Genomic DNA, 22,894 nt, shown 5'->3' with positions numbered 1-22,894 from the left:
ATGCCACTCTAATGAAGGTTCATAGATCTCATCGATTCATTTCGGTCCATAAAATGCCTTCAGATTACACTTGTTGTGAATTTGCACTACATAAATAAATAGTACTGATTAAAAAGAATTTAAAAAAACACAACCATTATACAAAAAGGCAGATAAAAAACCCCCACAATGTTGAATGCTAAAACGAGCCTAAAACTGCAGTCAACACCAAAAGAGGCTTGTATCAGAATCGCTGATAAAAGAGTTGGTATACACATAAAATCTGTCCATATTTCTTTGACCTTTTTACTTGACTTAGTCTGGCCAAAAACCAGACTATGTTGAAGAACTCCTCCCTGTTAAAATTGTTTATGTGGCAGCATTTAGTAATTTTCCAGAAGAAACCTTAGCAGTGAAAAAGCAAAAGACAAGACAGACGATTTATTAGCACTGTGAGAAAATTTCCACACACAGTGGCTAGCTAATGATGCATAAATAATGTGCCAGGCCACTGACCCTAGGAAAAACTCACACTTAGTGAATTAATTACACAAAGTTTAATTAACTCACCTTAGTTTTTTTAATTTTAAAGTTTAAAATTAAAACTAAAATGTATTTACATCTTAATAACAGCCCCTTTAATTCTATGCAATACTGCATAAAAAAATACAACAGCAGCTTCATCTAGACTCCTAGCTCTGCTGCTAACTGGTGGTTAAATAAGCAATCAATGGAAAAAGTAACTATATTAGTTTTTAACCCTGCAGTGGCTCACAGGGACCCATTTGGGCTGAGGGTCCTCTGCGTACATGTAACTTTCAAACTATAAAAGTGTGGTGAATAAGAAAGTGGTCATTTTAAACCTCAATACAAGTCCTGATCGAATTGTTCTATGATGATTAGAGATTCTTTGACATCCAATTTTTCAATTTATGAAACTGATATTTCTAAAAAAGAAAGTGTTTATTCTTATTTTTCCATTCTCATTAACCCAGAATCGGGTGTCGTCTTGTCTTTTGGGTTGAATTTATGGTACCAAACCTTCTTGGTACACAACGTGGTTATGACCGGTCACTGCCAACTCACTTTGCTGTTTATGTGTAAGAATTATTTTGAGTATACAGATTATCAAATGACTCTTGATGACAGAATCATGTGGGAGGCGGGATGTGACGCCGCCACTGATGTCACTGCTCTCTTTGTTTTGGTTTGGACAGTTTCTGCGTTTGATAAAAAGATAAAACACAAATGGAAACTGAGAACAAATGAACTGAGCGATGACTGAGTGAAACAAGAATCTGAACTAAACACTCAAAGTTTTTATTGGGCAAATTTACTATGACTTCTTGACGGAGCTGTGAGCACCAGGCATGAAATTACAGCGGATCATCCTGAGAACTGCTCTCCCATGAAACAGGCAAACAACGACCCACATTGTTCTGTAATAAGAGCAGATGCTTGGAACAAAAACCATCAGGGAAAAGAAGGTAGAGGAATGTAAAGAAAGACTACTCTCTACATTTAAATTACACTTTAAGGAAAATGAAAATGATGAGGAGATGCAAAAATGTCCCCACTATGGACTTCAATCCTGGTTGAAGTGTTGAAAAACACTTCCCAACTCTTCCAGTGTCATGTTTTAGAAAAACGGATCAACATTCTCACATTTTCTGGTGATAATAGAAGAGGGTGATGAATTACGTCAACCCACAAACGATGGAAGATTTTACAATTTGAACGAGAGAACAGCAATTTATTTCTGTGACTGACCTGCAGGGGGCAGAAACGTCCCCGAGATGCTGCTATAACTCACTCAGGTGGGATCCAGCTCTGCTTCAGACCACCAGCAGAGACCTGAGCCCAGCCCTGTACGCTGCTACATCACCACACATAAAGAACTGTGACGTCCAAAGCAAAGTGCTAATTCTATGAAACAGAACAACAATTGTTCCTGTAGGTTTTGTTTGCATATAAATAACAGGAGTTAAAAGGAAAACATATTATAACCAGAACCATCAACAATTTACCTCAGAACAAAGGAGGGAAAGCTAGCGTTAGCCCACCAGTTCAGCAAAGAAGAAAGAAAATAATGTTTACCAAAAACATTTAGTACCAACAGTGCTTTAGAAATAATGATGCTTTGAATGGTTTCGGTGAAGCGTTATAAGTGTGTTATGGCAGCTTTCTAAATCCAAGTGAACTCAATGTTGGACTGACGGCTGTCTTGAAACTCTAGAAGACAAATATCAATTGTTGATCCAAAAAAACATAAAAGGAAAATAGAAAGTCACCCCGATATTAATACGGGTTCATTATGAAATTTTGCATTCACATGGTGAATGACCATCTTCGGATTGTCTACTTTCAAAATTAATCTGGTATGCTGTTCTTCTAATTACAAAATCCCTTTGTAATTACAGAGAGGTACATTTTAAAATCTTATTTCAATTAACCACATGATTCCAAAAACGTGGTGAAAGAACTGACAAAAAACACTTAAATAGTTAAATAGGCTTCAGGGTTTAAACAGGAAGTGAATGAATACAAAATAGATGATGCACTTAATCCTTCAGAGCCTTTTACCTGTAGGTGTTTATTCTGTAGGAAATAATGTGTATAATTAGAAACGGTAATTTTGCTAATTGCCAATATAGGATGCTAGAAACAGTTGAAAACTTGACTTTGTTGCTTTTTTGCTTAAATTATTAAAACCTCTTTCCTTCAGCGACTGCTGTCTCTTCTTCTCTCTCTCTCACAGTGAGAAGCTGAATTTTGCTCCGATTAATTAATGACCACGTACAGCTAGATTTTGATACCCGAAGTAAGCCAGCTCCTTCAAAGTAAAGAGACTAAATTTCTTTTAATAACTTTCTTTCTGCATCCTTTAAAACAACCCAATCCACAAAGTGCTCTAAGAGTTTGAGTGCTTGTAAAATTGTCTATTTAACAAGCGCTCTGACATCCTGACATGTCAGTAAATGTTGATATTGTCCACATGATATTAAAGTTACCATTACAGACTTCTCACCTCAATTGTTTTCCTTTTCATCTTCTTCTGGGACTCCAGTCGCTCCTTTTCCTTTTCCACAGCTCTAGTGGACTCCCGCAGTCTCTCCAAGTCCTTCTGATACGTCTCTCTCTGCCTGTCCAATTCCTCCTTCTCCTTAGCCAGCTGCTCCTGTATTCAACAAAAACACACATTGTATAACACACTCTTTACAGCCAACCCTCACCATGCATTCAAACCCATTTAAATCTGCTCAGTATCTTTACGGCAGCGTGTTGAACTTGTACCTCTAGTTTTCTGCACTCCTCCTCTCTTTGTCGTAGCTGGGCCTCGGTTGCCTCCACTTGCTGCCGGTGCCGCTCCCGTTCTTTCTCCCAGCGCTGCTGCTCCTGCCTGTGCTGAGACTGAAGCTTGTTCAGGTAGGCCAGCTCCTCTCTCTGCAGGGCTAAAGTCCGCTGCTTCTCCTGCTCCAAGAGCCCGTTTCCTTTGTTGCGCCCAGGCAGAGACACACGCTCTGTTAGCGAGGCCTTCTGCAGCTCAATCTGACTGTCCTGCTGCGCTACAATGGCCTGAGGATGACATGGAGGTGTATGTTTAATAGAAAAGGTGAATATTTCCCTCTAAGAATGCAGGATATATTTGTGATCTATTAAATCCATTTTAGAAAGTCAGTGGAAGTGAGGAATATGTGAAGGGCTGTTTATTGGTAACCATAAGATGTTAATTGACAATTAAGATGGCCACTTATGCTTATAGGAATCAAATGTTAATTAAAAAGCATCACTAGCAGTGCACAGCTACCAAGGTCATCACAATGCACTGGTGACGGTAATGAAATAGATTGTTTCCATTTGATATCTTAAGCTTATATTAAATAATAGGAATGCATGAGAAAATGCAGACATGAATGATTTTGTCTAAAATGCAATGATACAAAACTATTTGTATTTGCTAAATGCAAGACACATTTAAGATTTATTTCTAAACATTTACAAAAATATACAATATGAAATATTGTCTTCATATTTTGGAGCAATGGCGTTAAGATGTATCTAAAAATTAAGATCCGTCTGGAGAAACGTTTTTTACTCCTTTAAGTGTTTGCTCCAAAATACATCCATAGATTTGCTTCTAAATAACCAAACTGAGGCTTAAAGAGATATATCATCATTTCCAAAATTGCTTAAAAAGATACAAAGTTATATGTCTAAATTTAAAGTAGAAAAACTATTCTAGTATTTAATCAATGGAAATCATTTTGGTAATCATAATGGATCTGATGCAGGAAAATATTAGCTTGAAACACTAGAAAAACAAAGGCTGTGTCTTTTTAAGGGTTCAATAAATATCTGATTTCAACTGAACTATAATTTTTATTTAGACTTGGACACATTGAAGAGTCAAAGTGTGTAGAGAGAATATTACCTGCAGGCTATAAAGTCTCTGGGAAAGCATCAACACTTTGTCAAAGAACTAAAATAGATAAAAACAAACACGCACAAAAAAAACAAAGTTATAAAACAAAACAAATTTCACCAAAATGTTCTCACAATTTTATGGTTTTATAAAGTATTTTATCATATAAAGGCAATGTTCAAATAAGAAATAAGAAAAATAAAAATCCAGCAGTTCAGATCTAGAAAAAGATCACCTCAGCTTCGGGGAAAGAGTTGGACCAGATCTGGTTCCATCTTGGAGGAGAGGAGCAGCTCTGATCCACCTGACACAGAAAGTGAAGCACAAAGAGATCACAAGTCAGTGATGGCAGAAAAGGAAATAAAAAAAAAAGGCCTGATGCTGTGAAAAGTATCTTTTATTTTCTAAAAGACCAAAAGACTCATTATTATGTAGCTTTTATTATTTATGTCAGCTCTCGAATGCAGTGGAATTACATATAGCAGCAGAAGTAGTGTTTACATCCTGTGGTCTAAATCATTCATTCAGGTTCCTACGAGTTGGACGGGCAATGAGCTGAACTCCTGCTGAATTATGGAAGGCAGAACAACACCTACGATTCTTTATTTCTGATAAAAATCTTAGATTTGAGCTCTAAGTTGTGTAAGAAAGATGATCCCCTTTAGCGCTTCTATTAATGACTGTAGCAGTGTTAATGTTGAGGTTAAATAGTAATTAAAAGTAATTAAAAAGGCAACATTATTTAGTGGAGTGGAGTTGAGATCAAATATTTGTCTGGATTATTTCCATCTCTGTTGGCTTGGCTTTTGTTCCACAAACAGAGCTCCAGTCACCAACACTTGGCTATATTTAGACTGGCTGATTGTTCTCAAGAACCAGGATTACTGTAACTGAATATTCCCAGGATGATGTTGATCAAGATTTTATCTATTCAGAAAAAAAGCACGGAGAGACCTGCAGTGTACAATATTCCAGAAAATACAAAAAAAGAGAACTCTCCAGATGATTTGGTTTGCATTTCTTAATATCTAGAGCAGGGGTCCCCAAAGTTGGTCCTCGGGGGGCCTGCATGTTTTAGTTCTCTCCCTGGTGGCACCAACAACCTTTTCAGCATGTCAATGTTCTTAGACCCTGATCCAGGTGCGTTAAACCAGGGACCAAACTAAAACATGCAGGAGGCCGGCCCTCGAGGACCCACTTTGGGGACCCCTGATCTAGAGGAAATAACGAGACTGATGCATTTCAAAACACCTTGTGTGTGTGAACTTGTTTAGCCCCTACCGTCTGTTCCAAGGTGTGGCTTCCACAGAGGCCTTTGAGCTGAGGGTCGGAACTGGCTCTTTGGCTCCTGTCTCTGTTCCTGAACTCGCCAGAGAAGCTCTTCTTCACGCTGCCATCTGGAACAGACACAAACACATGTCGATTCGTGGCGATGGAAACATTTATCTGATATGTGATTATTATTATTTTTTTTTTAAGAGGTAAAGATTGATTAAAGTGAAGGCAGTCCCAGACTCACTCTTAGAGAGGATGACCGGACTGCTGTCATAGCCTCCAAAAGTCCCCGCTCTCCTGGGCAGAACCCCAGAACCGCTCCCGTCCTCCGCCCGTGTTGCCTGAGCCTCTTCCTTCACGCCAGCCTGCAACAAGTTCTGCAGGTTCTCCACTAAAGTTTAACAGAAGGTAAGAAAACAAAGAACCTTAGACATGCGATGACATAAATGTAAAAGCAAGTGTGTACAAAATGGTGCTTTACTTTTGCACAGTGCAAGAGAAAGTTTTTCTGATTTTATCCATGATGTGCAGCATCATCCTACCTTCAGTGATGGCTCCTTTGAGCAGCACCTCCCCCTGCTGGAGGTCAGAGGCATCGCCCCGGAGCAGCAGCTTTGAGCGAGAAGCCGTGTCCTCCAGGCCAGCCACGGACTCCGCCATCTCTGCGAACAGCTGCAGTTTCTCTGCGAGAGCCTGAACGATCACTGAATCCCTCTGGCTCAGACGCTCTACAGGCCGAAACATGACAGAATTAGAGTCAGCAGTCAAAAAAAAAAGATCTGCAACTTATTCAAAAAAAGAAAAATATGAGCATTTGTAGAGCTGCTTGTGAAAATATTAATGTCAGAATGAATTGAGATAATTAGCTTATATATATATATATATATATATATATATATATATATATATATATATATATATATATATCCACTTTCACATGAGAATATTTAGATCTTAAAATGTTTTGTCTAATATTGCAGTTTTTATTGGAACTTATTCCCACTGCATGACCTTCAAAAAATTATTTTTTTAATTATAAGTCGGCTCATCAAAGTCTTTTCAGCAAAATGCATGCAAGTACAAACTGCTAAGATTCTCTATCGATAAACTAAACCTTTAATTGTTTCAATGTGGCACATCAGCACCCCCTTGTGGACATAAATGTAATTCGTGATCAGGAGTTACCTTGAAATTCTCGAAGCCTTGCAGCTCGAGCCTCCTCTTCCTCGCTGAACAGTCTCTCCTCTGAGTGAGGGCAGCTAACCGAGCGAGGGAGGGGCAGAGACACAAAGACCGGTCAATAAAACGCATTGAAGGGTCAATAGGACACCAACGTGCGATTAATTTTATTCAACACTTGTTTCATTGTCAAACTATTTAGCAATTTTTTTCAAAATCAGCTTTCAGATCATTTTTTACCATAATTGTGTTTGTACGTTCCCTGTATAACTCCAGTTACCTCTCGACTGCTTGCCGTATGTATGTCATCCAAGAGTTTCGCTCCTCTTTGGAGGCGGTGTGGATTTCGTACATCTCTGGCTCGTTTGAGGAGGCGCAAATGAGAAACATGGCCTTTTCCTCATGGGCCACCTCCCTGACTATCAGCTTTTGGAGAGAAATCACTGAAGGCTTGTTATCCTGAAAAGATTTAAGACAAAGAGGGCAAAAAAATATATATATAAAAAAAAAAACATGAAGAAAACAAAAAAATAAATTCTTTAAGCAACATTTTGATCATGAGTCAACAGGTCAAAATCCACAAAAAATTGGATTGAAATTATTAAAGGCGCATAAGAGCATCACATTTATGCTCATATTGGGTTTACTAAAACATTTTCTGGAACTATAACTGAGAAATGATCAAAAATCACTCACTACTGTAGCAAAAACGTATCTCTGATCCTTCTCTTGAAGTAAAAGCAGCACATCTGACAGCAGAACAGCCAGGATATCTGAAAGTAAAGAAAGTAAGATCATCATCATGAGCAAGTAATGCATTACTCATTATTTTATTTATATTTATTTATTTATAGAGGTGAATGTTACCTTTGAGTCTGCCAGAGGCAGCTTTCCAGCTGACAGTTCCCTCATGCAGCAGCCACCGTCTTCCCTGAGCCAGGTCCTCCCTACGAAACACCCGGCCATCCTTTATCTTTCCCTGCGTCTTCGGCTCCATCTTGCTGTGAATATCTCGGAGTCGAGACTCCTTCTCATGCAGGTTAACCAGGCTGTCCACCTCTTTGATGGCGTCTTTGATCAGACTCAGAGCCCGAGTCAGATCTTGGTGCTCCTCTGTGTTCGCTAGAGGCAGAACGACAGAGATTTTAATATGTAAACCACCACTATTTTTTAGTTAATGTACACTAGGATGGTAATTGGTATTCATGTTGCAGCGGAACCTTCAGTGTTGTGAAGGATGCGCTCCACCAGGACTGGGTACTTGGTAATCCTCTGCGTTACCAGCAAAATACACTCCGTCACTCCTAACCTCCGTACAATGGATAAGTTGCTGATTTTCTGGAAAAACAGACAAAACAAAGAAACATTGACCTTTCACCAGCCTACACAAGTAGTCAAAAGTGAAATGACTCTTAAAACGTACGATAATGCAAATGCTACGATATCATAACTTACCCTTATGAGGTTCTGAAACCTTCGATTGTTTTGCAGCATCTCTTTGTACAAGCTGACCGCTTCAGTGTGATGGCTGCAGAAATCTCCATAGCAGTTTTTCATCCTCTCTCCTATTTCACCTGAGAACTGGAACACAAACAATCTCATCGTCAGCAACAGCGTAATAATGCAGACCTAAACAAAACTAGGGCTGCAGCTAACAATTAGTCAGATAAGAAAAATGGCACATTCTCTATACTTGAGAAATTTTGGGTAGAATATATTTAAAGACAAGATTTTTCATCTAGAATGCCATATATATATATATATATATATATATATATATATATACATAAAAAAATAAACACACACATTTTTTTTTCAGTAAATTGCCTTTTCTTGAGTCTGTATACTCCGGTTAAGAATTATTTTATTATTAAATTAGTTGATTATTTCAATGATCGATTCATCATGATTAATTGTTTCAGCTCTAAGGAAAACTAATAAACCTGCCTCACTTATGAGATTAGATATATCTGAGGAAATCTGCTGCAGTAAAGGGAGAATGCTACAGTAAGTACAGGATGACTGGAGTGGAGAAACGTCTTCACAGACGACTGATGGTCTCCTTTAGCTCTATAACCACTGTGCATCTGGTCCGTACCTGAGCGATTAAGATGTCTGCCACTCTATTGATAGTGTAGTTCCTGTCGCTGGGTGAGACAAGGTTTTCTCGCCGTCGCTCTCTGAGACATGACAGGAAATGTGTGTGAAGGTCGAGGAGGTTTTCCAGGCGGGGGAAAAGGCAGTCCAGTCTGCCCGAGTCCACCTGCAGGTTCTCCTTCATCTCTCGGACGTAAACACGCAGCATTATCTTGAGTGTCCTCACATGGTGCATCTCCGTCTGCATTAGCTCTACAGAACAACGTCACATTGGTTCCGTTTAGTATGACATGATCTGTAAAGCACCGTTTCTCCTTACAGATGAATTTATCAAAAGAGTTGGTGCCTAGAATAAACCAAAACTTCACAGACAAAGAGGAGTTTTAGGAAGGAATACATGGGAAAATAATCTGCTGTGTTTTTGATGAGGGAATAACATTATAGCATGAAGAAGTTTGATTGGAATTATAAGATCAGTTCATTTAAATACAATGGAACCAATTAAAATTGTGATTTTAGGTTTATAATAAAACGATGAACAAGACAAATTCTTTTATATTTACTTCAGACTCTCAGGACCAGTTTAATTAAATCAAATTTAATCAATTATTATGTTTGAGCATTATTCACCTGAAGACGATTGTGGATTATAGGAGCCAGATTTTGACCAAAAAATAAAAAATAAAAAATCTGTTTTTGTTAACTCAGCGTGCTGCTTTTTGAGAAAAAACTCCTCTCAGTCGGCCATGTATAAAACTCATGCTTTTATTAAAAGCATTTGCAAGTGTTAAAGTACAAAGCGAACTCACACCTACCATAAATAACATCCTGCCTTTTCGCCACGTCTTTTGAATGTTTCTTCAGATAATGCTGATCAACCGCGAGGCTCCAGGAGTCGGCCTCCAAGTCCTGAGCATCAGACTCCAGGTCGGCCCGCACTGCTGCATAGTGAGCGTCTGAAGAGAAGGGAAGATTGTGTTTTTCAACAAGGTAACGTTAAGGATAAATGGAAGAATTAATTTGTATTATTTTAAATGAATAATGTGACCCAGGTACTCCTCACAGAATGTGGATTTTTACAGTCTTTCCAAGATCTTTGTACAACCAAGATAGGAACCAAACACTGAATCTGCCTTACAAACTGATCAATATTCAAGAACTCATTAAATTTGAGAAAAAAAGAAGGTTGATGAGCATCAAGCTCTTCAGTGTTGAGAGTAAATCCAACAAAACTGAACGCTGGAATAAACATGAAGCTCTAGTCTCCAGTTAGTCTGATGTCTCCCACACAGTTCAGTTTAATAAGACTAAAGTCATGACTCAGCCAAACATCCTCCACACTCTCTCTTCTCCGGTCTTATGAAAACTCCCTGAAGACAAACAGTTGCAAAGATTTCACAGTCTGAAAAGGGCAGTCTGGTCAGTAAAAGCTGCAACACAGCCCTGATGATTTTGTTCAAAGTAAATGACGGTAAAGTGAGGAGTGGATGAGTTTAAACTCCGTTTTGAAAATGTCTGCTCACCTTCTACGATGATGGACTCGGCAATGGAAGGTGCAAGAGAAACGGCGTCGTCGTTGCAGCGTTTAGAGCGCAGAGAGTCTATCTCATCCATGTCCCCAGGGAGGGATCTGAGAGAAAACAGCCAAATTATACAATCTCCTGCCATTTATGTAATGTCTCCAAAAGTTAGAAGTTTATAAATCAAAATCAAGCCAATCTGTAAGAGCATTAAACAGGATATATAATTATTTTAAGGAATAAATAATCTACTCTACTAAAAATCAGCTACAGAACAATCCAAAAGCATAAACCTTGTTTGATTTTTAAAACAATACAATGTACCAGGGTGGAAATGATTAATCGAATTAACTGATTATTAAAATAATTATCTATTTTAGTAGTCAATTAACTGTTAGCTCAAGTATAGACCCAAAAAAGGTCATCTACTGAAAGGACAAAACACAGAGCAGTAATTAAACCAGACGGGTTGTGAATAAGACTGTCATGACACCGTCATAAACATGACAACACCTGTCATGAACCTGAGTAAGTCTTCATTAATACAAAGTTGACATTACTCAAAAGGTCTTCGCTATGACAATTTGACATTAACCAAGAAATCATGATCTGACATAAATTTGTTATAAAAGTATTACTGATTAAACTTTAGCCTTAATAACATAAAGCTACATAATTTTTTCTTTATTTTGATCTTTCTAAATGTTCAGGGTTGTTATTCATTTAGAAAGTCATTAAAACCATTGAAATAAATCTGTATGTGTGTGGGAAGCCAATGCAGAGACATTTCTGACTTTATGCAACACACATTGCTACAAACTTACTTTTGAACAAAGTTGCTTTTTAAGATGTATGGACTTAAGTTTTTTTTTTTTTTTAGAAAGTTGATGGCATCTAAATCTCATGATGGACACTGAAATCACAAGAATTTTAAAATCTTCTCTATTTACATGAAGCAGATCTTCACTTAAAACACTTGAAATAGCAATAATTTTACAGAAAAATTTTTTATTTTTTTTTTACAGTACCTAGAGAAACTATTGTTGTGGTACCCACCCGGAGCTACTGTGGTGACGGAGGCTGGGGCCGACGCTGCAGGCAGGGGCTGCGGAGAAGCTGCTGCTGAGGCTGGCTGAAGGCTGAGTGCTGGCTCCAAACGAGCTAACGGTCATGCCTGGGACGCCGGGAAACCCTCGGTGGCCATCCGCAGCCTGAGCCGAATCTCTGCCTGCCTGATCTTTCTCCCTGTCCCTGTCTTTCAGCGCTGGGAAAGAGAGACGAGACACAGGTGATCGGAGAAAATGAGACTGGATGGAGGAGGTACATGGGGACAAACGAGGAGAGGACAGCGAGAAAGGAGAAGATGACCAGCGAAGTGGCAAAGATGGCGACTTGTTCGAATCCTTCCCGATTTGGCCCCAGTACTTTTTCAGCCAAGGTCGAGGCAGGGATCGGCAGAACCGGCAGGTGATCATGTCGCGGTGCATCAGAACCCGCACGCCTACACGTCCAGAAAGACCCCACGATGAGGCAGAGAAAGAAGGGGAAGATGTCCTGGTGGTTTTAGAGGCACCTTTGGAGGCCCTCACTGTTTTTCCTGCTTCTTTGGCAACCGTTAGATCCATTACAAACGTCTCTAAAGTTCAATTCCAGGTTGAGGTCTTAGTAAGGGACATAAACAAAGACAATCAGGAGTTTGGATCAAAAGCCAGTCTTATATAAACCAGCCCAGACTCCCCAGTGTCCCAGTTTCTGCAGTAACTTCTGGAAAGATGTGCGTCCTTCTCACGTTTCTAGCAAGTTCTGTTTCTGCGGTTCTCATCAATTCTCTGCCCACTATGTTCCCGACCCCCTGCACAAGCCAGTGATTGGCCCGAGCGGGACATGTGGAGAAATCAGGTGTGGCTGACAGGACTCCAGCTGTTCAGAGGGGAATAACAACTGCTACAGGAGATTAACTAAAGCTTGTCGCTGCTGCAGCCACTCACGTCTCCTGCGGGTTCAATCACATGCATTCACACCTGCTGACGGTGCAATAAGCAGCAGCGACTGAGATCTCTGAGGACAGATGAGCTGATGCAAGAGTTAATGTTTTGTTTTTTTTTATTGACAAGCAGCGCAGGATGAATTAATGGGTGATCATAAATTAAAAATGACAAACAGAAGCATCAGTTTTTATTGCTTTCTTCTGTGTTTACCGCTAAATATCTTTGGATAAAGATGAAAAGAGAAACAGCTGCACCACACAACTCTTTAATAGCTAATCATCACTTTTATCTCCCAGCCGTGGGAGACTGAGCTGCCCACTCCGCACTCAGTGGGTTCACCCAAACACACGTCACAAAACTGCATCCTTAATTGGCCGTTCTTAGAACTTAACTCCGCATCATTCATCAAAGCTTCTGTCACAGTTAAAGAAATAACGTGATCCACGGCAATGTGAGCGGCTCACCAGTAATTAAATATTCTGCTTACCAAGGCTAGGAGATGCTGACCCGCTGCCCCTCGAGTGAAAATCTCTCTGTGTGAAGAAAATTAGGACAGTCACATGATTTGATACCAGAATCTAATCTTTCTAAGGAAGCAGCAATATGAAAATTTGGGCTGAGATCAATATTCGATATTTATTAGACACATTTCCCTACACTGTCATCATAACAGATTTTGCTGGACGATGAAGTTGTCTCAAAAATTATTGCGATAAATGATAATATTGATGTTTGGAGACGATTTTCACGTAACATTCTCATAATGGCATAATAACAAAAGTTCAACTAATAAACTTTGATTTTATACAAAACAATCCACACGTCTCCTTTTGAAGTGTAATTACTCTCTTCATCTGAGGCACTCAACACACACCAGGAATCATGTCAAAAGCATTCAGACATTTTAAATATTCAAAATGAAAGAGACAGTTTTTCAGCTCTGCACCAGATGATTTTTATTTCCTCTTTTAGAATGCTAAACTTCTAAATATACACTTGTAACACTTCCATAAACTGGCACCACTAACTGTACAGTAAAACAGAACAATGTATCCAAAATACAGAGATGTACTACTGCTGCAGATAAAAAAAATAAAAAAAAAATACGGTAAAATTATCTGGGTTACAGGTGAGATGCATCTCTGTAACGCTTTCCAAATAAAAAAAATAAAAAAAAGAGTTAGGGCTGCCAAGATGTTAAACTCCATACCAAAACTAAGAAATACACTCAATATTCAACAGTAAGCAGTAGATAAGTGTTAATAATCCTTTGTGGAGGCATGCACACTGGAATTGGACAATGGATTTCACTAAGACGTAAACATGAATCTGCCTCATTCAATGGTTTGTTTTTATAATCTACAGAGGTGCGATAAGAGTTGCCCACTTCCTGATTTCCTTTTTTTTTTTTTTTTTGCATGTTTGTGTCACTTCAATGTTTCAGAACATCAAACCAATTTAAACATTAGTCAAAGACAACACAACTAAACACAAATTTCATCTTTTAAATGAAGATGTTTATTACTAAGAGAATAAATCCAAACCTACATGGCTGTAGGTGTCTAAACATAGTAACTGGTTGGGCCGCCCTCGGCAATCAAATGCGTTTGTGATAATCTGCAATGAGTCTAAGGTTCAAATCAAGGATATCAACTAAGCAACAGTAAATAAAAAAGTATATTGTATGCTTGACAATGCTATCAACATACTATGACAGAAATAATTTAAAAAAAAAACTAACTCTTTTGTTATCTTTGAACCATCTACACATTTCAAAACCCCAAAGTGTTTGTGCACATGTGTATATTAATGTGGCTAAAACCTTGGCCTTGATGCTCTTATCTGCTCTGAAATGTAATGTTTACCTTATTCTTGCTGCTGGTGCACTCACCCAGCAGAGACTTGCAGCTCTTGTGAACGTTCACAGCACAATCTGAAAAACAGGACAAGAACTTGGAATCAGTGTCTCATCAGTATAGCCGAGCAACGTGTATACAGTACTAAAAAAGGGGAAGTGTCAAGGGTGATAGCATGAATGCAGATAGAAAACATGACACTATAAGCCAAGTTTTCCTAAAATGAATGCTCCAAAACACAGGAGGCAGCTAAAAGAATCAATAAATCTCTTTACAGTAAGTGGAGGAGGGTTTCTGCAGCTACAAAGCAACAGTTTGCTTCTTTATCATCAGAGTCATGTGAGAGAGCAGATCAGAAATACTCCGTTTTCCTGGAAACGGGTTTCTCTTTTTGTCCCCTTCTGTTCTTGTATGGGGAGCAAACCGGGCCCCGTCAAGTTTAGCCGAAACAAGTGACTGCATGTGATTAGCAGAGACACAAATCCGAGATGTTGCTGAGCAAACGCAGAGGACGGTTAGTGTGTTGCTTTTTCCCTAATCAGAGACAAAACATCTTGGAAACAAAACATTTTCAGTGGCCGGAGCCTGGACATTTAAGGCCAGCGAGATGAGGTAAACAAAACAAGCCCAGGCTGAGGGATGAGGCCTGCCAAACAAAATAGGCTATCAACATGCAAAGCAAGGATCCAGTCCGACCAGTTAAAACCTGGCAAAGGCCAACCAAAGACTCAAGTCCCAGAAACAGACACAAAGCTGGGAAACCAGTTAAAAAAAAATAAAAAGCCAGTCAGTCAAATTGAATCAGAGAACAAAACATGTCAAGTTGCTGTTATATAAAAATATCAATAAAGTTAAAACATGTTTTAGACAATGGCTTAAAAATGATTTTCACTTTCCAAATTAACAGCTATGATATTAAATAGCGATCCATTTCTGCAATCATTATAGAAGAATGCCAAGTCAAAACAGCTCAAAGGCAAAAAAAAAAAGTATTTATGTTACATCAGCTCTCAACTCTGCTTCAGACATTTTCCATTTCACACACAACATGATGGAGACGAGGCAAAGCTTGAATCGTAGCTTCCTGGCAAAGGTAGCATAAGTCACACCAGCAACTGCAGGACAACCAGCTGTGACCGTTTCCACAGCCGGGTTCCCGTCTGTGTTAGAACTAAAAAAAAAAAAAATAACATGTTGCTTTTTCAGCTGAAATATGAAGCAACCAATGATCGTTTCTATCTGAGTCAGTGGCCAAGAAATTTTGGACAGTGACCAGATTTTACGGTTCGTGGGCCGACCAGAACTAAACGCTACCAGGAGCAAGTCGGGGCAATCCCAAGACTCTTTGATGTGGAACTTATTACTGTGGGTAGAAGCTCCTCAAAGTATCAATGAAGTGTTTAAACATGAAATTATAGGATGCACAAAAGCTTTAGGAAGCTATTTAAAGGGAAACTGCATTTAGCAACTTTGGTTTGTTTAAACAGGGTGCTAGATAATTGCTGGTTTTCATATTTTTGTGGCTATTTTGTATATTTTGTTGTTTCCGAAAAGGAGACGCTATCAACTCTAAATACGCTAATTGCCAATGCAGGATGTTACAAAAAGCATAAAATCTCAACTTGGTGGGGGTGGGAGATATGGACTTAGAGTTTTATCACAACATTTCATAAGACTGTTGTAATAACGAGAAAAGTGTCAATAAGTAGTAGTTATTTTTTTTACTACACCCACTTGTAATGTAATTCTTTAGGACATTAAAATAAGCATATTTTCTTTCGATGAAAATACAATTCATGATTTGTGTCCCTAAAATGCATACAGAAACTGCATTTAATCATACTTTCAAATTTATTGATATTCACTGAACAATGGAGAAAATAAATACATAATTTCATTAATATGGACATTTTTAGTGTTTTTAAACATCACTAATTGGAATTTGTCATGACGACAATAAATAAAACATAACAGACCAGCTAAGTGAGCAAAGCAATGTAAACAGGTGTCACAACAATTATTTTGTAACTTTAGAAAGAAAAAAAAAACAAACAAAAAAACAGCAAAAATCACAAAATAAGGTAACAAAAATCAAGAATCTTTCTAGGAGGCTGAATATATCAGACAAGAGACATAATGACATATTACACACCAAACTGTTCTTAAGTTAAAGATAACTAAACTTCACTGAGCAGCAATGGTATGAAAGGAGAAGAGGATGTAGCAGGTGGAAGGACAAAAAGCCACAGAATTGCTGCAACATACGTCACTTCTTGTTGTTGAGGCAGCGGCGGTTCTCCTCAAACTGAGTTCAGAGGCATTACGATGGAGCTACAATGATAAGCAAATAGCAGCAGGAACACTGTGCTTTCTGTCCACTGATACCACAGAAAATGTCATCATCATGATGTTTGCAAAAACCCAAACAAATGCCTCACCGCAGACTGAATGGAAGCCATCTTGGCTCTGTGTGAAGACCAGATGATTTATCCTCAGCTGGACAACGTCGGTGACAATCAACCAGCTGCTGTGCTGCTAATGAGCAACATGATGAGCTCCAGTCACTTGTTCATGTCAGCAGCTGATCCACATGACAGCCGTCAAAACCACCACTACTCAACACCTAATAAACACCCAATCACACGAGAAGTACAGCTGTGGCCAACCGTGCGCACTTCAGTGAGTCACTCGGGGAACTGTGGCCCAGATCAACGACGTTCCCCACAGAAGAGTTACTGTTCTGGGTTTTCTAAGATTTGATAAAACACAAGCTGCTTCAAAACACTGCGAAACTGTAGGTTCAATCACATTGGAGGTCACACAGTGTGACAAAGTTAAACAAAAAAGAAAAAAAAAGATGTTGGTTTTGACGTCTATTAGCAGACTTGTCATCAGAAAATGCACAACAAAATGTATTTGTGTTAGACCTGCACCGATCAAGCTTTACTTGGCCAACACCAATTTTTCTATTTTCTTTAATGTCAAACCAGCAATTTTTCATCCAATTCTGATTTAGTTTTTGGTCTTCATTTTGTTTTGTTTGTTTGAAGGTCAGCAGCATTTCATTTAAAAGAAAATGTGCTTTAAATTTTTTTGACACAAGCAGTAGTTTTAATGAAAAATGTTTCTAATTTATGCATCAAAACATGTCTCTTTCATTTATCTGGTTTTTAATGAACTCAAATTAATGTATAGATGTGAAAAACAGTATTTTTCAGTATTTGACTTGCAAATTGATTGTGACCAAAGCATCTCAAAATACTTTGTTCAAAAATCAGAAGAAAAAAAAATAAATTCAAGTACACCCTATAAACCAGACTATGAAGTGTGCAAAAGCAATGAATGATTCAGGTGGCAAACTTCCAACAATCCTACAAAAAACATTCCGCTGTGTATTAGACTGAAATTACAATAAATCTCACTCGACTCGTCTTCTTCCTTGTACTTTATTAAAGCATATCCATACCTATTGCTCAAACACTTTCTAACGGTCATTGCTTCAACTCCACACTCAAGCTTCACAGTTCGGTTCAAATACTTCTAAACACAATCCATTCACCATATAAATGTAACAAAGTAGCCAAACAAAAAGTGATGCCACCGGCTGCCTGTGATTTTAGGCATGTGTGCCTTGAGAGCAAAAGAAGGCATTTTCCTTCCTGAAAAGCCAATTAACGATGTAACCTGGCAAAACGGGAACAACTTAAAATAAATTAACTATTGGAGCAAAACTAAACTTCTCTAGTGTTAATGTATGTCACTGAATAAAGATGGCTGGCCTACCTACGAACTACATACTTTAACCACAAGTTACCTCTAAGCCAGAAAGGGAAGTGGTGCATTCAAACTAGACGTGGGCTGACTAAAGGAAGGAGTTGAAAATATGGCTGAATACTTTACTGAAAACATGACAGACATTTTAGAAGAACAAACTGTAAGAAGAAGTTGCCTTAGTTTCAGTCCTACTTTCAAGCAAAAAAGTACCATTGAGCACCTATCCCTGCCTTTGAAAATAATGGCTTTGATAAACTAATAGAATTAAACAGCACCTGCTAAAAGCTCAACACAGACGAAACAGTTAATCAGTTAATGTGATAAAAACCTTGTAATAGTCAAAATATTAAACTTTCTTCGTCTAGGAAACTTGGCATGCTAATAAAAAGTAACACGCGGAGAAAGCGTGTGCTAATAGGATGAGGTGGGTGAGACTAGGAGTCAGTGGATTGGGCTGTTTGGCCCCGGCAGACCTGCCAAGCACAATTAACACCATGTGACCCAGTCATAAACGGGGAGAGGGAGAGAGGCAAGTCTATTGATTTCTGTGGCGAGAGAGCAAAACGGCAGAGAGGTAATGGGGATAGATGAAACAGTCTCCCCTCGCCAACAACATTCCTGTTGCCTCAGGCTAATTAAGCCTCAGAGGACATCACCTGTCTGGAGAAATCACAAAAATCTAAACACACAAAGACACATTTAAATGAAATTTCATAAACATGATAGAGTTTGTTACAAAACTGCTGAATAAATGCAACAGTTCTCAAACTGTGGTGCAACAGTTGGCATGTGGCCCGTTTTTTAAATCTCAAGAATCACTGGCAAATGTTATTTGCAAGTTAAATTCAGTTTGATGTAGACCTAATAATCCTGAACAGCCAGACAAATTAAATGCTAAAATATACTTCAACCAAAGCTTTTCAAGAGATGGAAATTTGTAAATTCCCAGTATGTACTTAAGTGGATGACAGGTATAAAGTAACAAACAAAACTTTGAGAATCAATTAAATAGTATAAGTTAATGTCTTATGTAGTATAAAATCAGCTTTTGTTGATTCACGTTTAATTGGCGAGTGCGAAGCTTAGATTCCATCAGGAATAGAAAATAACACGCTGGAGATTGTCAATGTTAAGTAACATCATGCTGTTGCTCTCTCAAATTAAATATTTTTTTATGACATCCTAAGTCTCTTGGAAAAGTTACCATTAGTGAGCTTTTTTCTCCTCTCAGATAGTGCAATTATAATTTTGCAACTAATTTTCCCACTAAAAAGAACAAATCAGACCCTAATCTTTGGTTAGACAAACTTTTGACATATTTGAAGAGTGCATGTCTTTTTCAAGTAACCTGTTACTCAGTGTTTTTAACACCTACATGTTGTAAATAAAGTTATTTTACAGATGAGCAATAATACATAATCAACTGTCCACTTTTTTTAAAAAGGAGGTAAAAGGAAGTACAAGTTATACGAAAGATTTTGACTTTGAACACATCTTCAAACTGACCTCAATAGGAAAAAGTAGCAGCATGATAAACCTGAACCTATTTATTTTGATTTCAGAAATTATTAATAAGCATTACTTTCCAAAAAATAATCAGGCTGAATATTTAGTATTATACCACACACTGTTTTCCATTTTTAAACAGTAAATAAAAAGCTATATAATTTTTTTTTTTTACATTTACCAAAGAAACAAATAACGTCTTTCAAAAGAACAAATATTGAAATATGTCAACCAATATCTTTAAAAAATGTTGGGTAACTTTAAATCACATGTTTAAATCTAAATAAGGGTCATAAAGTTATCAAAGTTTTATTAAGAAACCAGAATTTCCCTAATTTATAGTCTACACACGCAATCATATTTTTTCATAATGATCTTTCAAGTGTATTAAAGTCTTTACAAACACACTACACGAAAGCAGGCTGTAGCCCAGAAAGCACATTATCCCAATTCCTCCCGTGTACCGTCCATTTCTGACTGATTCATCTCGTCGTAAACAATGTGGAGATTTAAAGTTGGAAACAAATGTTTTTTAAGGCTTTTCCATGCATTTCTCACACGTACACCAGGAAAATACTTTTCAAAAATGGATAACAGTCACATTTTCTGTCCAAAAAGAGTCTCCATCTGATCTAGTTGTACATTTTATCAGCTGACTGCTGGAAAATTAACAGAAGTCACCAGGAAGCTAACATTAGCCAAGTTAGCAGTCACCTGTTGAGCCTCTCCTAAAGTCAATAAGCAGCATCAATTGTAGTCTCCTGAGACTGTTTTTAGAACTCAAAGTTATAAAGAAGTCGTGGAACATCCACTTGCTTTCATACGCTTGGTTTTCCCGGCGTTATTTGTTCAGCATAAGCCAATTAAAACCAACGAATCACCCAACTAACCTTGTTTTTCAAATAAAGGCGCAGCTAAGACGCTAGCGTTACTTTGCTAATCGCTAACCAGGAACGACTTAACTAAGGATCTAATTTAGTGGCGTTCTTCACACATTAAGTTGCAGAAAAAGATTAAAGATGTACAATTCTTGCCCAGACACTTATACAACCCAAACATCACACAGTGCGACAAACAGATGCAACATATAGTGTTAAGTTGGATGTGATTAGCTGTTAGCCTGTTAGCACCAAAGCGGTAGGATGTGTGAGAAGGTCCGCTAAGAAGAAACAACGGGACTTCATCCACCTGATCCCGCTGCGGCAGCTGCTCCTTACCGCTCGAGATACACTCGCGTTGGTCCCAATCAGCAGCATCCGACAAAAAAGTTTAAACTCAGTGAATCACATCCTCCAAAGGGACCCGACAGCAGCAAGTGTCCCAAGTTATTGTTGGTTTTGTCCAGTTTTAGTGCATCCACTGGGAACAATCTCTGGCACACAAACCACACATTCCACAGGCTGAATCCCCACAGGGCTCGCTTCAAATTAAAGGGACACTCACTTGTTTTTTTTCACGCCTGCGTGTGTGTTCCAGCATTAATATTTTAACACCATCACACTCAGCAGTAATGTCTGATTAATGGACAAATGCATCAACGGGAGAAATGGGTTGCTTTCTCTTTTTTTAATGCCAAAATAACTAATAGCTTCCATCGCCTGTGTGGTTTTCCTGTGCCTTGTGAAATATGCCAGAACACATTTGTTTAATAAACACTCGGCTAAAAACAATCATTCATTACACCACGCTGTGGGGCTTATGCATATCTCGGAAATATTGTAACCAGCAGAAGTTACAAGGAAAACATTTAATTCCAGGCAGAACAGCTACTTCTCCACACGCACCTGCTTAATAAAGTCAAAAAAAAATATGCATATATAAAAATCCAGTTTCTCGGTTCACATTAAGTGATGTGAAATTATAAGCCAGTAAACCTCGTGTTTTATGAGAAGTCGGTTGCACTTCCAGTAAATTCTTTAGACAAGTGGCAGAAGTGATCACAGTGTCTTTTGGGATTTAAGAAATATTACTTTTTAAGAGAATATATAAAATATGTAGATTCAGATAATTGTTTATTGGCATCCTTTTTAAAAAATTGGGAAAAATCTTAAAATAATAACAGTGGAGTATTATCATGTTAAACTTAAAAAATAAAAAATAAAAGGAAAACAATTTGAAAAACCTTCAACATGCAGTGTTTGGCCTGGGGAGAAATCCTTGATGAAGAAATTACTATTTTAAGTCACAGATTTGTAAATATCTCATAAATCTTATATTAAAATAACAGCAACTCAAGCATTTTTTAAACAAAAATCTACTTTTTATCTAAATTTCCAATTATTTTAAAGTAATAATCTAGAGCTTTCTGTAGTATAGATTTCTTCTTTAAGAAGCAGGACTCAGTTGATTGAAATGTGGTACATTTTTGTGACGTTGCCTTGAAACTGTTATTATGTGTACCAACGTTTAAAGGTGATACAGACTGAACCCAGAAATCATCTGTGAAGTCTAAAAGTCAGGAAAAGAGGTGAGCCACACTCGGAAACTTTAGGTAAGAAATAATTTCCAAGTTAAGAAGAAAAATTTGTTTTCAAGTATTGTATTCATTCTGTTTAGCAGAACAGCCCCTCTGCTGTCCAGCTGAAGAGAGTGGCTATGCAGTTTCAAAACTGTTTTAGGGTGCAAATGTCATAATGACAACCACATGTGTGCATTCCTTTAATAAAACACACACACACTATGGCTGAGTGGCTTAGTGTAAGACATTTCAGGCAGTTTGTGGTGGGTGCGCCCACGTGATTGGCAGGTTTTTTTTCCGTGTGCCCCAGCATACCACTACATAGGTAAATGAGCATGCATGCAGCAGAGCTATAATTGGATGCGAGCTTGTGTGTGAGCGTAGCACCTGCGCACTTATGCGAGGCGGTGAGCAAGCGTGGGCGCATGTACATCTGTGACTGCGGTGTTACTCACTCATGCACTGCATTCCATGCTTTTTCAGCAAACTCTTGCTGCACAGCGAGCAGGTGGCGGAGCTGGAGAAGGAGCCTGGCACAAAATGATGCCCGTTGCTGCTGCTGCTGCCGGTCCTGCACACTTTCTCTTTCTCCTCCCTGTCTCTCTCCCTCTGCAGCTCTTTTCCTCGGTTCTTACCCTGGAGAGAAAAAAAAAGAGAAGCAAACACACAGGGCAGTTTTTAAATGCAAATGCTGTGTGTTCTCCTTCATTGCTGCGCGTTTTGCACAGCTGTGTGTCAGGACTTATAATAGGGTTTGTGTAAGAAGATTAAAGTATTGCGAGTGCCACATGCATACAAGTAAAGTGTTTACATGTCAAGATTTGGTTTTATGAATTGAG

The 22,894-nt window shown here is 38.3% G+C and overlaps 1 protein-coding gene across 5 annotated transcripts in view; it reads right to left on the bottom strand.

The window, feature by feature from the left end:
* The window catches only part of arhgef18b (rho/rac guanine nucleotide exchange factor (GEF) 18b), a 51,264-nt gene that overhangs the window by 12,112 nt on the left and 16,258 nt on the right, over nucleotides 1–22,894 (bottom strand). For all 5 annotated transcript variants that reach the window (XM_044129401.1, XM_044129402.1, XM_044129403.1 and 2 more), the window contains 20 exons: nucleotides 22,511–22,691; nucleotides 14,327–14,394; nucleotides 12,949–12,994; nucleotides 11,530–11,737; nucleotides 10,477–10,583; nucleotides 9,769–9,909; nucleotides 8,955–9,205; nucleotides 8,312–8,437; nucleotides 8,077–8,194; nucleotides 7,724–7,978; nucleotides 7,553–7,629; nucleotides 7,137–7,315; nucleotides 6,863–6,936; nucleotides 6,220–6,405; nucleotides 5,922–6,068; nucleotides 5,684–5,799; nucleotides 4,638–4,706; nucleotides 4,412–4,459; nucleotides 3,274–3,555; nucleotides 3,008–3,157 (listed from right to left, as the gene is read on the bottom strand). In XM_044129401.1, coding sequence (XP_043985336.1) covers nucleotides 3,008–3,157; nucleotides 3,274–3,555; nucleotides 4,412–4,459; nucleotides 4,638–4,706; nucleotides 5,684–5,799; nucleotides 5,922–6,068; nucleotides 6,220–6,405; nucleotides 6,863–6,936; nucleotides 7,137–7,315; nucleotides 7,553–7,629; nucleotides 7,724–7,978; nucleotides 8,077–8,194; nucleotides 8,312–8,437; nucleotides 8,955–9,205; nucleotides 9,769–9,909; nucleotides 10,477–10,583; nucleotides 11,530–11,737; nucleotides 12,949–12,994; nucleotides 14,327–14,394; nucleotides 22,511–22,691 — 2,829 coding nt within the window. The remainder of the gene's footprint in view (nucleotides 1–3,007; nucleotides 3,158–3,273; nucleotides 3,556–4,411; nucleotides 4,460–4,637; nucleotides 4,707–5,683; nucleotides 5,800–5,921; nucleotides 6,069–6,219; nucleotides 6,406–6,862; nucleotides 6,937–7,136; nucleotides 7,316–7,552; nucleotides 7,630–7,723; nucleotides 7,979–8,076; nucleotides 8,195–8,311; nucleotides 8,438–8,954; nucleotides 9,206–9,768; nucleotides 9,910–10,476; nucleotides 10,584–11,529; nucleotides 11,738–12,948; nucleotides 12,995–14,326; nucleotides 14,395–22,510; nucleotides 22,692–22,894) is intronic.

Source organism: Gambusia affinis, linkage group LG10 (assembly GCF_019740435.1).
Source record: "Gambusia affinis linkage group LG10, SWU_Gaff_1.0, whole genome shotgun sequence".
NCBI classification, from domain to species: Eukaryota; Metazoa; Chordata; class Actinopteri; order Cyprinodontiformes; family Poeciliidae; genus Gambusia; species Gambusia affinis.
Note: the sequence above shows the minus strand (reverse complement) of the source record. Positions and strands in the feature narration are given on the sequence as shown.